Below are 15,550 nucleotides of genomic sequence, written 5' to 3' on the forward strand. Positions count from 1 at the left end.
CACTGGTTTTCCCTCCTCTGCCTCTCTGGCGCTTTTATCATTTCTCTCCCCTTCTCTTTGTACAGTACTGCACGCAGCCAGACCTTGTCGAAATCTGGCTGACACCAGTGAAGGCCTGTGTAACTTGAAAAGAAAAAAAGAAACAAGGCTCTTATGAGCTCACATCAATGTCAGCCCCTCATTAAACAATCACACAGAGCATCTACACAACACTAATCCCCGTGTGTGCCGCAAAACACCTCAGCACTTCCAAACAGAGCACGAGACAAACGAGCAGATGAGGATTTGCTTGAGTCAGGTTTGAAGAATTCAGCTGCCTAATGTCAGCGTTATATATTTACTCTGGAGCCAGGCAAACAGCAACGTTTCAACACGGGGATGAATTAGGCCCCACCACGGAGCTGTGGCGTCCATGAAAGGCCTCAGTGGCTCTATAAATCACTAGATCACAGAGGCATGTGGGGTCCCCTCCTCCTTGCTCCTCCTCAGCCCCTATCAGCCCCATCCTGGGGGTTTTGTTTGGCTGCTGTTCCAGCCAAAACGCAATGCTTTCATACAGCCATGGGAAGGCATGGAAATGCCCCGAGGGCCAGCGGGACCTGGACATGCTGAGAAGCCTCTTTAACGGGAAAGCTGTCCTCTTAAAATATCCACAACAGGAAACAGCCATCAGTCATCGACACGCCAAAACAGCTGTTACCAGCCTACATCAAGGGGACACATGAAAGGAGTCGCTCCCTGTTGTTTGAGCCCTCCCTTGTTTCATTCTCTCGCTGCCTTTGTCTGGCTTTTCCCAATGCCCTCCTCTTTGGTCTCCTTTTAAACGCCCTCCCTTCCTTATGCAACTCCACCCACACTGCAAGCGACCCACTCGCCCTTTTTAACAAGTGGATGACTGTGTGATAAACAACAGCGCTATCGGAAACGGCGCAACTTAACTAGAAGTCTGCCTTGTAAAGAAATGTCGGTGTAACCCTTTAAATCTGGTGGGAGAAAGCAGTTGTCATGCGTCACCTGTTTACGTGTCTCGGGCCGAGGCGCTGACAGAGCGTTTTAAACAAACAGACGGATTCAAAAGAAGATTGTGCCACACTTAGCCGCAGGCGGCCTGTGCGCATTTGTGTTCACATATTCTCGGATCCCTGCAGGTCATTGAAGCGTGAGCGGCAATGCGTGGCCCGATGAGTGATGACTAAGCCTAATGATGACAGGTCAAACAGTGGCGCTGTTGAGTGACGCTGAAGTGACTTCATCCTCCTCTCGGCTGCAGATAAATGGCAGCGGCCATTACAGCAGAGGAGCAGGCAGAGCGGTTTGATAAGGCCAGTCTGTGTTGTGAAATGTTCTAATCAACGAGCAGTGTCACTTCTTTAAATGTTGTAATATTTTGGCTTTATCGGGTCGTTCGGGTCAAGCGTGGAAAATGAAATGAGGTGACTGGGCTTACTGATGTGGCAACCAAGGAGGAATGTTTTTGTGCTCAAGCTCAAAAACATTTTGAGTTGTGTTGTAGACTACTTGTTTTTGCGGAGTGACTGTCAAAAAAAAATTTTGAAGATATAATTTTACCCTCACACGGAAAATTCAATCACGCGAATTAGTTTCAATCTGGAAAAATTGAATCAGTCACAGCTATAATGCAATAAAGTCATTGATATGCCAGAATTGATTATGGACAGATCTATTTACAGGAACGGCTGGCAGACGCACAGATATCTTGACCCTTACTGGGGATACCAGTATGTTATCACACTCTGTTTCGGGTCACATCTCTGATTCATGATTCATATTTTGGCATGTTCAGTTTGCACGTTGCTTATGGAGGTCAATGACACAGATTTCCACCCAGACATTATGGTATGAGGGTGAGGCGAGGAGCGAAGCCACGCCCCCTCACAGTGTCCCGCCCCTGCTTATGAATGCAGGCACTTGCGATTGGACGGCGGCTCGTCCCTTTGAAATCCCTCCCTTCACGTCGCCAGTATGTGGAAGGAGTGAGAGACTGTGAGGGAGAGAGAGAGAGAGAGAGAGACTGCTGCAGAGGGACACAGATACACGCCGGAGGACTGTCACGCGCTCACACCAACCTCTGCGGGGATATTCCTTCACTTGTACTCCGTATTTGGATGAGCAGTAACTACTTATGGTGGGGGGTTTTCTTTCTTTTTGCTCCACTCCTCTTTTTCTTCAACACTGGACAAAGGATTATTTAGGAATAATTAGGTGATCTCGAAGAGCCCGATAGAGGATGACATTTGGGCAATTTGTTTCTCTTTAGAGCGAGCTTGGGTCTGACGCGGAGGACGCGCACTGCGCAGCTACATGTCCTTCCGGATTACCGCACTCTATCTAACGTTTCATCATGAAGCGTGCTGGTGAATGAATTTCGATCCCTCGCCACCTCCTTGCCCTCGTTACGTGCCATCGTTCCTCCGCGCGCACTGATCCAGATGAGAGATCCCCCCGGTGGACCTGAACCGCTTTTACGCAGACAGTCCCCGGAGCGCAGCGCCGCCGACGCCACCGGTGATCAACGCCGGACGGGAGCGGAGAGCCCGTTCGTTTCCATACTCGCTACTTGTCCTCCAACGGATCCCTTTCGTCAGTCCAAAAGGCTTCCCGTCCGGATCGTGAAGATGTTGACGGCGCACAGCGGCCACTTGCTGCACCCGGAGTATCTCCAGCCCCTCACATCCGCGCCAGTCAGCATTGAAGTAAGTTAACAAAAAATAATCATATTATAAGAAAATCATATTATGTATCATCTCATGCCGTTTTTCTTCATAATATTAATCTGATCGTTTAAATCCGTAGCCAAGTTTGAGTGTTACTCAACTGACAAATATGCGCCATTTTACGCACGGCGTTTTGTTGGGAAGTTCGCAAGGCACCGGAGTTCAGAAATGTAAAAATACTGCAGTTAATATTATATTTTAAAAGTAAAAGAACCAGTTTATTTGACTGACATTATATATTATAAATAAAAAGTCTCGTTACTAATGTAGGAGCCGTTTTTTCCTTAAACTTATCATCCCGTGACTTCCTTTGTTCACGAATACACAACTCAGGGTTGGGTTTGTGACTAATTGCCTTGTTGTATAATTACCACATTATTTTAATGTTTGCGTATTATAATTATGATAGGGTGTATATGTTTTATGATGCCAAAAAATGAATCGACTCTAAAACAAACACTTTCTTGCCCTCCCTTTTCCTTCTCCAGCTGGATGCCAAGAAGAGTCCTTTGGCTCTGCTGGCCCAGACCTGCTCTCAAATTGGCAAACCGGACCCCCCCTCCTCTTCCAAGCTGACCTCCCTCTCCTCAGGCAGTCTGGGAGACAAGGAATCGTCCAGCCGATCCTCCAAGTCTGGAGAGCAGCACCAGTCCCAGGAGGACAAGTCCAGCTTCAAGCCTTACTCCAAGTCATCAGGCGACTGTCGTAAAGATGCTCTGGTGACAAAGGGCTCTTCAGATAAAGCAGCTTTCAGGGTGCCAAATGTAAGCTCCAGCAGTGGCGCTGCTTCATGTCCGTCCTTTCCCCCCCATTCCCGGTCACCAAGCTCCAGCCCTCCTCCCCTGCACACTCAGAGCCAGCCCCACAGACAAAGCCATTCCCCCTCCACGCAGCCCCCGTCACACTCCCAGGCCCCGCACATGGACATCAAACCTGGGAGCTCAGAGCAGTCCAGCTCGGACAGTAATAACAACAGCGCTAGCAAAAAAGACTCGGATGCAGCTAAGTCGGGGATGGATGGGGCTCAGTTAGCCAACTCCAGCCACATACGGGCCAGCGCCAACTCCAGCAACGCCAGCTCTGCCAGCAGCCCGCGGCCGGAGAGCAAGGCCGACCCGCAGGTCTCCTCACAGCCTGGCTTGGGCTCTGGGCACATCGCCCCCGTCTCCCCATTTAAACCAGGACATTCTGTCTTCCCCTTGCCTCCTGCTACCATGGGATACCACGGCTCCATTGTGGGGGCCTACGCCGGCTACCCCTCCCAGTTTGTTCCTGGCTTGGATCACACCAAGTCTAGTTTGGGGCTCGGACTTCCAGGAAAGCACCCCAGTTCCAGCCCGCTCACTGGAGCCTCACCTCCGTCCCTGATGCAGGGCTTATGTCGGGACCCGTATTGTCTGACTTACCCCAACGCACCCCACCTAGGAGGAAGTAACTGCTCCACCTGTGTCCACGATCCCTCCAGCCTCAAGTCTGGTTACCCCCTGGTTTACCCCTCCCACCACCTCCATTCCCTGCACCCTAGCTCCTTGTCTTCCAGCACCGCCCCCAGCCTGACCCACCCCCTCTACACCTACGGCTTCATGCTCCCCAATGAGCCGCAGCCGCACGCCTGTAACTGGGTGTCTGTCGGAGGTCCCTGTGACAAGCGGTTCTCCACGTCAGAGGAGCTGCTAGCCCACTTGCGCACCCACACAGCCCTGCCCGGGATGATAGACAGTAAGCTGTTGTCGGCCTACCCTTCATCGGTGTCATCAACAGCCTCTTGCCACCTCCACCTGCCCCCACACAGCAGTCCAGGTACCCTACCCAGCTCCTTCTCCCTCAGAGGCTCTCCTGGCCTGAGCCTGGCTCGCTACCATCCCTACAGTAAATCCCACATGCCCGGAGCACCAGGACTTCCTATGAGTAGCCTCCCCTCCTCAGCCTATTACTCCCCCTACGCCCTTTACAGTCAGAGACTGGGCTCAGCCTCAGCCCTTGGATACCAGTGATATCAGAAATATTGTTTACACCCACAGACTGCAGGCACCAGCTTGGACTCTCTGCAGCAGCACCGGAGATGGATTCTTGGGATCGGGGTCATCACCAGTACAGGGCATCGTGCCTGATTGCCTGCCTGCCAGGAATACCACCTGTTAGCCGCAAGATTGTGACTGGCGCTGCGGAGGCGAAAGACCCGGTGATGGATTGTCTTCTGCAAAACCAGCAGACTTTCGTGATTAAAGACGGCAAGACACAAAGCTTGAAAATTATGGAATTGTGGGATTATTACAACAGTCTTGATTTTGTTTTTTGTTTAGTTTTTCTCTATATCTGTCTCCCAGAACTGAAAGTCTGTATTTATTTTTCTCTCAAGCGCTTGGTATTCAACTCGGGATTGGGGGAGCGGGGAGGGGGGTTGCTGTCCAAATAAATTGTTCTGAAATATACAAACTGAAAAAGAATGATTTAAGTATAGTACCATAATGCCTATCATACACTCTAAAAATAAAAACCTTGCACCACGATGAAGATGGACTGTGAAGCTTTATTCTGGGGACCTTTTCATCTGCTTTCCTCTCTGCTGTTGTATTTTTTTTTCTTTTCTTCCGCATCTTATTCAGACTCTGGAGAATTGCATGTCCATGAGAATTATCTTGAACAATGCCATTATTTTTATTTGTAAATATGCAAAGATGTAATATTTTTTCAAGCTTACTTGGGGGTCAGCAAGTTGGGGTCACCGACTCAAATGGTACAGAAATGAGAAAGAGACGACGTAAAAATAAAAACAATTTATGATGGCTGTGCTGTCCAACCAACAGGAAAGGTCTTATTTTGTTAAATAAATGATACATGATTGCATTTCACCTTGTTTTCTTCTTTATTGTTTGCTATATTTAGTACCTTGAAGTGGCTTTTTGTCACAAGCGTCAGGGGATGGAGTAAATCTTGCCAGACTGCTGCACTGCACTTATCTAGGTCTATCTATCATTACGGCTGTTACTGCCACACGAAAATGTGGCTGTGTGTAATAATTCATGGCTCATATCAGTTGACAGGGCTGTCCATGGAGGGCAGGCCGGGTCACATTAGCCCTGTTAGCTAGTCTCTGAGGACTTCCATCCCTCCTCCTCTCTCCATCGCCCGCATTGCTTGTTGTTGCGAGGGCAGCTTTTAATTGCTGATTCTTGTTTGCGAGGCCTGAAAACAGCCTCCTCAGCAGAGTGGATGGCTGCGTGGAGGGGCCGCTGGGTCACTGGGACTTCAATAATGACCTGAGGGAGGTGTCGACCCAGGACCTCCTCACGGTCTGACGGATTGGTCTGCAACACAAAGGCCAGAGCTGACAATGGGAGGCGGTTAATAGAGAAATATTCATCAAAGTCCTGACATTTCCCCAGAGGAGCGCCGGCTCTCTTACAGGAACCGCAAACATGGAGGCCTCCTGTTCTGACGCGAAGAGCCATTTACTTGCTGCTCTCTGCTGCGCTGTGGTTTCACTGAAGTCAGCGTTCTGGACTGAGAGCCCGCTAGACACTAATTTGAGGGGAAGGAGTCGGTCTATCTTAAAGCCACACCGCTGCCATTAGAGCGTTTCGGCCTTGATAATGTGTCTGCGTCTCCGCTCTATTTGGCTGTCAGGTTGTAGGTTGCACGGAGCGAAGAGGCTGCAGTCTCCAAGGCGGCTATTGACCCCGACTCCCAGACTCCTCCACTCTCGCGGTTCATTAGCACTCCAGACAGGAGAAAGGCGAGCACAGGTGTCACTTGACAGGACCATTAACAAAATGGATGACCCTCCCAAACCACATCCAGCCCCTGCCACACCAGCAAGGTCACGGCGCCCTGATCACCGCTCTGGGTAGCTCTTTGGGACGATACACTTATTTTTCATCTTTAGAAGCTGGAGCCAGGACTTCTTGTCGCTGTTTTTTTTTTTTTTTTTATGGACTTAGATAAAATAGGTCAAGGATATTCCGGTTTTAATCCTGTATTGCACTTCTTCCTATCTTGCAGCGTGCCACTAGACATGCACTGGGCTCTGTTGCCCCCTAAAGTTGTGTTGGTGAAGTACAGGTGAAATCAGTGTAAGAAGGGCAGGTACCTCGCTCACACATCGACGGCGCTATCTCATTTACAGACTGTAGATAGTGGCCTGGTTACATTGGCTTGGATCTGCAGATGATTCACACTGGAGGTCATGCAGAGGGGAGAACTTTCAATCTTGTCGAGGAGGTGGAATTAATTCCACTGTTGCCAGTTTACACTCGTTCATCAAATGCCTCACTATTCTCCCTTTCCCCACGCTCATCAATCTCCCCCATCTATCTCACCCCCACCCCGCCCAACACACACACACACACACACATACACTCCCGCAGCTGAGTCAACACCCACACACTCCAATTATGTCGCCTGTGTGAGGCTGTGTGTGTGTGTGTGTGTGTGTGTGTGTGTGTGTGTGTGTGTGTGTGTGTGTGTGTGTGTGTGTATTCAGGCCCCAATCCTTTGTCCACGGACGGTGGCACATGTGAGGCTGAATTTTGAAACGGTGAGTTGAGTTACAAAACCCTCCAGTTTTAATATTTAAGTCCAGTCACTCTGAGAAAAAAAAGTTCAAAAATGAGCCAAACCTCAGGGATATTTCTGGAGACTTAAACCTCAAAATTGTCATCATGTTTTTAAAATGAAGGAATTAATACCATATCAAAACATGACTTGCTGTCTCTCTCTGGTTTTGGTACACATTGCCAAAATACACTGCAAGGGGTACACTGCAATAATATCAAATTCCCAAAGAAATTTTGTATTAGGATGTTTCTCACACAAATAGAAAGCTATTCCATTGTCACTAAACTGCACAGTGTACAGGGCTTTTTCACCTTCTTCAGGGGTTTTATTGAAACAAATGGCAATATACAAACACAGCAGAAAATGGCATTTCACGTGGACGTGAATACTCTGCACCTCACCATTTTTAAAGTAACATTGTACATATATATGTAAACAATGTACATATACACATTGTATAGCAACTGACACGGTATACAGAGTGAGATAGTCCTCACAGGGCCAGCAGGGAGGTGCATGGGTCTAACAAACACAGGACTCTTATGCAGGAGACCGCTGTTCGTGTCCAGTACGATACGGAAATATTTTGTCGTGTTGTCACATGAGTCGTTACTATAGTTAGTCACATGAATCATTAGTTAGTGAAGTTGTGAGCTGTGTCCCAAACTAGCATCCTTCGGAGGCATTTGAAGACATGCGTCATATGAAAAGAATAAATGATGATCTCTGGCTCCATCCAATCATATAATGTCAGTTACCTCTTCTGTGCTCTTTCTTGTCAACCACAGCTGGTTGCTATAGGAGACCGGACCGGCAAAGGCGACGCTAACACGAAATCCTCTGTGGACCAGATGTCTCATCTCGATGAAGGCTGCGTCCTCCGAAGGATGTGGCTGCTGAACTGGGACACAGTTAACATCAACCACACTAGTTTAGTTTAGTTTAGTTTAGTTTAGTTTAGTTTAGTTTAGTTTAGTTAATTTAAGTTAAGTAAAGTTAAGTTAAGTTTAGTTTAATAAGCATTTAAAACAATATATATTTTGGCACACCTAACACACCAGTTTGAAGCATAGGTGCCCTGACCAAGCTGTGTTATTTGATGCACTGGTTAAAAAATGTGATGGATGTGTGTGTGTGTGTGTGTGTGTGTGTGTGTGTGTGTGTGTGTGTGTGTGTGTGTGTGTGTGAGTGTGTGTGTGTGTGTGTGTGTGTGTGTGTGTGTGTGTGTGTGTGTGTGTTAGCTTAGCATGAAGACTGGTAAAAAGAGGCGAACTGTCCTGTCCAGAACTAACAAAATCCACCAAACACAGACCACCTTGTTGTGAGCGGTTTCATGTAGGAACTATGGTGGAAAGAAAACATTTCCCACATGAAACTGCTCACATCAAGGTCTGTGGATTATCCTGAGTGACCGGGTCAATATGTCTGGACAGAGATGTGGCTGTGTTGAGTTTGTCAAATGTATATTTTTGGCCGCATCGTTCCGTTAGAGAAGTCAGACATCTGTACGGCCAATATCTCCACACCCAAACAATCTGATTGATAAATACTGTAAGAGGTTTTTTATTTTGGGGTGAACTGTCCCTTTAAAAGTTCACTAATAAACACAGCTAGTAAGGTAACAGATGTAGGGTTGTTGGCGTGGTGGTGGTATGAGAGCGATGGTAGTAATCAGAGTAGAGATAGTGATGGTGATGAAGGGGAGTAATATCCCCCCCCCCCCCCCCCCCGTGCGTCAGTGCAGAGATGGTGCAGAGTGCCACTGTGAGGTCCTGAGCAGCCGGCTGACAGGCCTGGTGATTAATGACGACAGGGTGTGGAGCTGCTCTTCAATTAGACGCCAGCTCTACCCCGGCTCACCATTCCTGCTGACAGCTAGGACAGAGAGAGAGAGAGAGGGGAGAGAGCTGGGTACTCAGTCTCTCTCTCTCTCTCTGTCTCCAGAACAAAACATTAACCTCAACTCCATGACTACCACCTCTGTGTTTAACATCAGGACACAATACAGAGCCTTCGGCATCCAACAGTGACCGCAGTGTTAAAGCAACCCAGATGGCGTGAACACATCCCTCATCAGGGCCTGTCACACAACCTCTGCTTTATTTCTCCACAGAAACCCAGTGACGGACTATTTTACACGGCTGCTTCCACTCCTCTCCCCATCCATCGCTGTGAAAACCACACCAGGCATCCAGGTTGTTGAGCTGGGTCGGGCGCTGGTTATTCAGAGCAACGTCCTCCCTCGATTACAAGCAGCTTGCCAGCAACGTTGCCTTGATCAGATGAATAAGACAATGATCACTAATTAAGCTGCTTTTTATTAGGGTGTATTTGGTTCTGCAGGCTTGTAAACATCACTTCAAAATGCTGTTGCACCTTTCTGTCAGGGTTGGAAGTAAATGACTGTGGACATACTAGAAGGGCAGTGTGTGTAGATAAAGATGTAGAATCAGTTTCATACAGCCTACATGAATATAATGACCTTGTGTTATTTACTCATAAAAGTAATGTGAGATGAAGGTATCCATAAGGATTCTAGTTTTCAGTCTTCTCGAAAATAGCATGTAAAAAGTAGCCAAGTTGGATGCAGGTTTGACGTGTCCCTACTAGTGCTATTATTACTCAGCATTAAAAGGATTACAAACTACCTTTGAACTTACCACATCAAGTATCTTCTTGCCGACAGTATTACGTTGGGTTTCCCTTCACGGCTGACCTCCGGGTCTGAAAAGCTGAAGTGTCTTAAACTTGCATTCTCTCTACCGGCCATCTGGGGGCGACTCCTTGCCTTCGTCATTAATCAAAGACATTGACAGCTACAGTTAACAGCACCTGTAATCATTGAAGAGGCTATACATTATCATGCTGAGGTTAACAATAACAATAATGTCTTGTAATTCGTTTTGAAGACTTAAAATTAAGCTCTTTAACCTTAAACCTTCTAGGAGGAAATGTGTTGCGACACCAGTTGCCGTGTGTGATCTGCCTCCTGTTAATTACAAATGTTGGCCATATAAATAGGTTCTTGACAACTAATTTGCATAGATTCCAAAATAGATATTTACTTGGTATTGGAACGAGCACAGAGCTCTACGATAGAAGCTCATACAGAGACAGAAGAAAACTGTATAAATGTATGTGTCCAGACCCTAGACTGTCCATAGTCGTTGCCTTATGTCTAGATGACATTATTTCAAGTGTTGATGGAGCAGCTACAATGTTAGCATAGCCTAGCTCTTGTTGTGCCTACAGACTGTAGTCTGGGTTCATACTGCTGACGTGTTTCTTACTAGATACAGGGAATACAGCTCAGTGAGATTCACCAGCACCCATGGATGATGTCATGAACTCAGACAGTGTTTCGTTTCCCGGGCGTATCTGGGACTTCACAACGTGTGCAAAGCAGCAATAGTGGTTATTTTAGCCATGATGTATGAAACATTGGTGTCTACATGGAGTTATGGCCCCCGCCCCCTCCTCCCTACCACGTCCAGCCCACGTGATATGAATAAAAACAAATGATCCTGATATCCACCTCACACAAGGTTAAAATTCATACATCATGATCTGACTTTTCAAACAGGGACTGTCATCTCAGTGGCAGTTTGGGAGATAGAGAAATAGTGCTTTTGATTTAATGTTCAGCCAGGCCTGACCTTGGCAAACCTCTCCTGGCCTCGACATGGTAATCTGCCCAGAGCCGCTGTGGTCTCTCCAAAGTTCCAGTGGTGTGAGTGAGCACTGTTAATAGACGTGCCGCCCGAACCGCCAGTGGAGAAATGAACGTTTCAATTACAGTACGGTGCACTGCTAATAGCACTTGGACCGCGCGTCCAGCTGGATTCCATTTGTTTGCCGCGCTGGGAGATCGCCGGCGAAGATGCCGCGAGCGCTCGGCAACGAACGTGCCTTGGCGGGGAACGAGGAGCAGCTCTGACGGTCGTGATTCATGCTCAGATTGACAACTTGTTTTTTTCCTCCACTTTGGGATGGCCTGTGGTCATCATCTGCTCACTTTAAGCATCATGGGCCTTGCCTCTGTTTTATGTCTCCCCTGCATGGGCATCCAGACTCAGAGGCTGCCATTAACAATGATTACACTCATTCGCCGCAGTGCAAGCCAGAATACACAGTTTATCCCCATTTATACATCAGCTGCTTAGCTTTTCTTGCAGGATTATTGCAGCTACATTAAGGCAGATTGTGCCTTTCTGAAAATAAATGAATAGGCATTTACAGGATAATAAACAGTTCAGATAAACAGGAACTAGGAATGGCATGCAACAACAGAAACTACAACCACATTATTGGCGAATTGGAATAAATGTGTAGTGTAGTGTAAATGTAAGTCCTAGCCGAGCATTAAAATAAATCACAGATGTCACACTATCTCACTCAACACTTAGCACACATGAGATGTGAGGCAACAGAGTGACGGTTGACTTCAACTGACAAACAGCCTTCAGTGTGTCAGCACGCCGCCGTCACTCAGCATCATGGCATACAGACATAGTTGTCTCACAACTATTCAAACAGATACATTAGCCCACATGTCAACACACTGCAGGAGCCCGGCCCATACACACACACACTGTATACATTACACATCTCTATGCATTACACACATCCGTCTGCATTACACACTCACTCCATAATACACATGAGCTGTGTTTCTCAGCTGTGCATTAAAGCTGTGAGTAACTGGGTATATTGGATGTGTACAACATCAATAATTATTTATACTAGGCTCAGCAATTACTTAAAAAAAATAGATAAATTACAATTACAGTCAAATGTTGCACCAATGACCAGCAGTTTAGGTATCTTAAGTTATGCCAGAGTTTTATTTCTTCTTGGGGACAAAACAGCACTGTGGGTCCTCAAAACACCGTTAACAATAACAGGAATTCTTATTCATTATCAGCATTTCAAAGGAGATTCTATTCTGTTCTGTCATAGTTTTTCTCAGTCGCTTTGGTGCTTTTCTCACATCACTATTAACATTTTCACAGCAGTTAGTGCATTTCTCAAAACAATTAGTGCAAACTGCAAAACCTAGTGGATAACCTGCAAAAGCACATCAGCTTGCTCAAAATGGATAGTCCATTCCTCAAAAGCAAGTATTCATGTCAATGAAACTGCAAGTGTCATCAAAATGAGAAGTCTTGACACCATCGGTTAGAACAAGATAGTCAAATGGCTTTGTCATGTTTTCATTATGACAGTTTATTCTCTCAGTTTTTTTCAATGTTTTTTGCATTTGCATCGAGGTCAGAACTCAGTGACACGACCTGAAAATGCTCAAGACAGCATTATACACTACAAGTACAGCCAGTTGAAAACTACAGTAAAGTTGCACATTGCTGTAGTTAGGGGAGTAAGTGAGTACAAGACACTGAATACGTACGTTTCACATTTTTACTGTATCTGCTCTTTGCAATTCTACAGCATTGTGCAAAAGAAAAATACACTACAGTCACTTATTTAAAACAAACATAAGAAACACCCTTTTGGTAGAGCTTCAATTCACAGTGGTTCTTCCAACATTTGGTTGCACCCTCCGACCAGCCTCAGCCATTGTGAGGCTGTGATTGACAACATGGTCCACAACTGTAGCCCTAATGTCATTAGGAATCTGCCGATGTATTTGGCCTCTTCTCCCTCTTCCTCTGTTTTGTAGAATATACACACTATGTTCTGCTCGGTTCATATATGCTTGCCAAGTGAGGGTTCATGGGACTGTGAACCAGTGGCTTGTCATGGTTACAACTACTTCACACACCTCTTCGTGAGTGAAAGCTGAAGTTCACCTGAGAGTAACTGTTCAATTTAGGAGACATTTCCAGGAAAAAAAATGATGAAGAAAGGTATAAAATTTGCTTGACAGAATTTGATAAATAGTTCAACAATTTTGTATGTAATGACTCAAGCAATGAAATGAAGACTATTAGTTTTATTGGGAACTATTATTCAGCATCCATAAGTATAGTTAAATTTGACTGACATGACATAAGCAAATGATAATGTTATAAAACAGAAGAGAATTATATGAAAGCAGCTGATACATGTCCGAAAGCATTTGCAATTTGTTCAGAGGAAGGAGGAATCGCTACTATGATGTATACAAATGACTAAATGTTGTGGAGGTTGAACTAATAGTTATGAGAATTTTCATTGTGATCTGAGAAAAGCACCAAAGCGACTGAGAAAAACTGTAATACATTCAATGGTAAATAATCTGTTCCATTCAGGCATCAACTTCCAGTTCTAAAAAAGTCGAAGTGCATGGTATTTTTTGCAAGTTGCAGCTCTCCACTGGCCAGTAGGGGGCGACTCCCCTGTGTACAAAAAGAGGTTATATTGCATTGAAGTCTAAGAAAATGAAGTGCATTTTGAATCCTCAAGTTCAGCATTTTGGCTGTCACCATCTTGGAAGTTTTGCCACCAGTGAAGGAAGTGACCATATTTGGACTGTGGAGGAGCGACGGGTGGATCTGATGAACACAAGCAGCAGAGCAGCACCTCAAGCAGCAACCTTACTGGATCTGGATCCATCTGGATAGATGGATCTATATAGATAGATAGATAGATAGATAGATAGATAGATAGATAGATAGATAGATAGATAGATAGATAGATAGATAGATAGATAGATAGATAGATAGATAGATAGATAGATAGATAGATAGATAGATAGATAGATAGATAGATAGATAGATAGACAGACAGACAGTATAAACTGAAGAGATGTTCTCTTTTAGCTTCCCTTGTCTCCCCAAGGTGCTGCACTGACAGCTCCAGAGTCCCTGGATTCTGTTGGTCCAGAGTGACACAGCGGCCTGATTCCAGTGGACGTAGTAATGTGCTGCGTGTGTCCGCCCTACAATGCAGACACTTTAGATTCTAATTAGATTAGACTGGAAGCTTGACATAAATCATTTTACCCACCATGTTTAACATGCAGAATCATTTTGACTTCTTCCTTCGACTACATTTTGACTTACAGCTCAGCTTAATGTCGAGCTGAAATCAAATATATTTCACCGTTTTTTATCACATTCCCACTAATATTGTACACCAACAAATGCCAATATATGCAAATATTTTCTTCATCAAAATAGCTTTCTTTTTTATATCAAAATCCAATATTGTCCTGAACACAAAATATGTTATGTTATGCTAATTTCATCCAATTATGTCATGTCATCCATCCATCAATCAACCGGCACTGCACAGAGCTGGAGAAGGTCCTAGGCTAATCTTTTGAATGAGCAAATTAACTGAAATGGATGTGCTTTTAGTCTTCTCAAATCGCTTTACACTACTCGTCTACATTCACGCCACATTCATTGGTATTTTGTATCAGGTTTTCACGCGGCAGGGTGGGTTCATGTTTTTATGTTCCTAACAACCTTCACCCATTAAGAGGTTCATGGTTTATGTTTGCAGCTCTGTGCGTTTCATTGAGCAGGACTGTGTCAATGTGAGTGTGCACTCACACACACCAGTTTATATTAGGAGAGAGGCCTCACGGTTTGTTGAGTGAGGGTGAAAAGAAAAACGTTTTTTCCACGGGCGGCGTGATTATTTTTACTTTTTTCAGAGAACCTTTTTAGACGTTGAAAGACCCCTCCCTCACCTCCACAGTCCCTCCTCCACCTTCTCCTCTAATAGTGACTTACCCTCATGTCAATGATGGCGCTCGGGGCAAAAGAAGGAAAAAAAAGGGAGAGAGAAAGAGAGAGAGCGAGGAAAGAAAATGGGGAGGGGATAGGAGGGAGAGCCAGGGAGAGGGTGGGAAGGGAAACAGAGCTGATTATCCAAATACAGTCATTAAAGGGGAAATGTGTTTTTCAAGCTGTCAAGATGATTAATGGGTGAGAGCAAATCCTCACAAATGCTCTTGTTTAGTCTAACTGGCAGGCACGATCCTGCCCATTGATTTATGGCAGGCCTGCTGTGTGTGACCATAGTGAGGTTAGAGGGTGTGTGTTTGTGTGCGTGTGCATATGAACGCCTGCTTGTGAGCGTGCCCGTGCGTGTCCACGTGAACCTGTGGGCCCACGCGTGCACATGTGTGGTGGCGTGTTCGTCCACATGACCGGAGGGCCGAGGAGGGATCGGGCCAACACAGGGAGCAGTGAGTAAATTCTCCTCATCAGCTTTCAGCTCTGACAAATCAGCTACACAAACCAGAGGTTTGCCGTGTCCCCTTCCTCTTCTTTTTTCCTATTTTATGGCTCGATGATTGAACATTA

At 45.8% G+C, this 15,550-nt stretch overlaps 1 protein-coding gene across 1 annotated transcript; it reads left to right on the plus strand.

Moving 5' to 3' along the window:
* The first annotated feature begins 2,030 nt into the window (after positions 1–2,030).
* znf703 (zinc finger protein 703) lies at positions 2,031–5,245 on the plus strand. Its single transcript, XM_084024353.1, has 2 exons — positions 2,031–2,714; positions 3,224–5,245. The coding sequence occupies exons 1-2, from the start codon at positions 2,451–2,453 to the stop codon at positions 4,727–4,729; spliced, it is 1,770 nt and encodes a 589-aa protein (XP_083880479.1). The 5' UTR covers positions 2,031–2,450; the 3' UTR covers positions 4,730–5,245.
* Positions 5,246–15,550: the final 10,305 nt, after the last annotated feature.

This window comes from Eutrigla gurnardus (genome assembly GCF_963514095.1).
Source record: "Eutrigla gurnardus genome assembly, chromosome: 13".
In the NCBI taxonomy this organism is placed as follows: Eukaryota; Metazoa; Chordata; class Actinopteri; order Perciformes; family Triglidae; genus Eutrigla; species Eutrigla gurnardus.

Bases quoted from the DNA above. Each gene is read 5' to 3' on its own strand.
- znf703 (XM_084024353.1), top strand. From the start codon at position 2,451: ATGAGAGATCCCCCCGGTGGACCTGAACCGCTTTTACGCAGACAGTCC. The intron at 2,715-3,223 runs GTAAGTTAACAA...TTCCTTCTCCAG, and splicing joins CCGCGCCAGTCAGCATTGAA to CTGGATGCCAAGAAGAGTCC.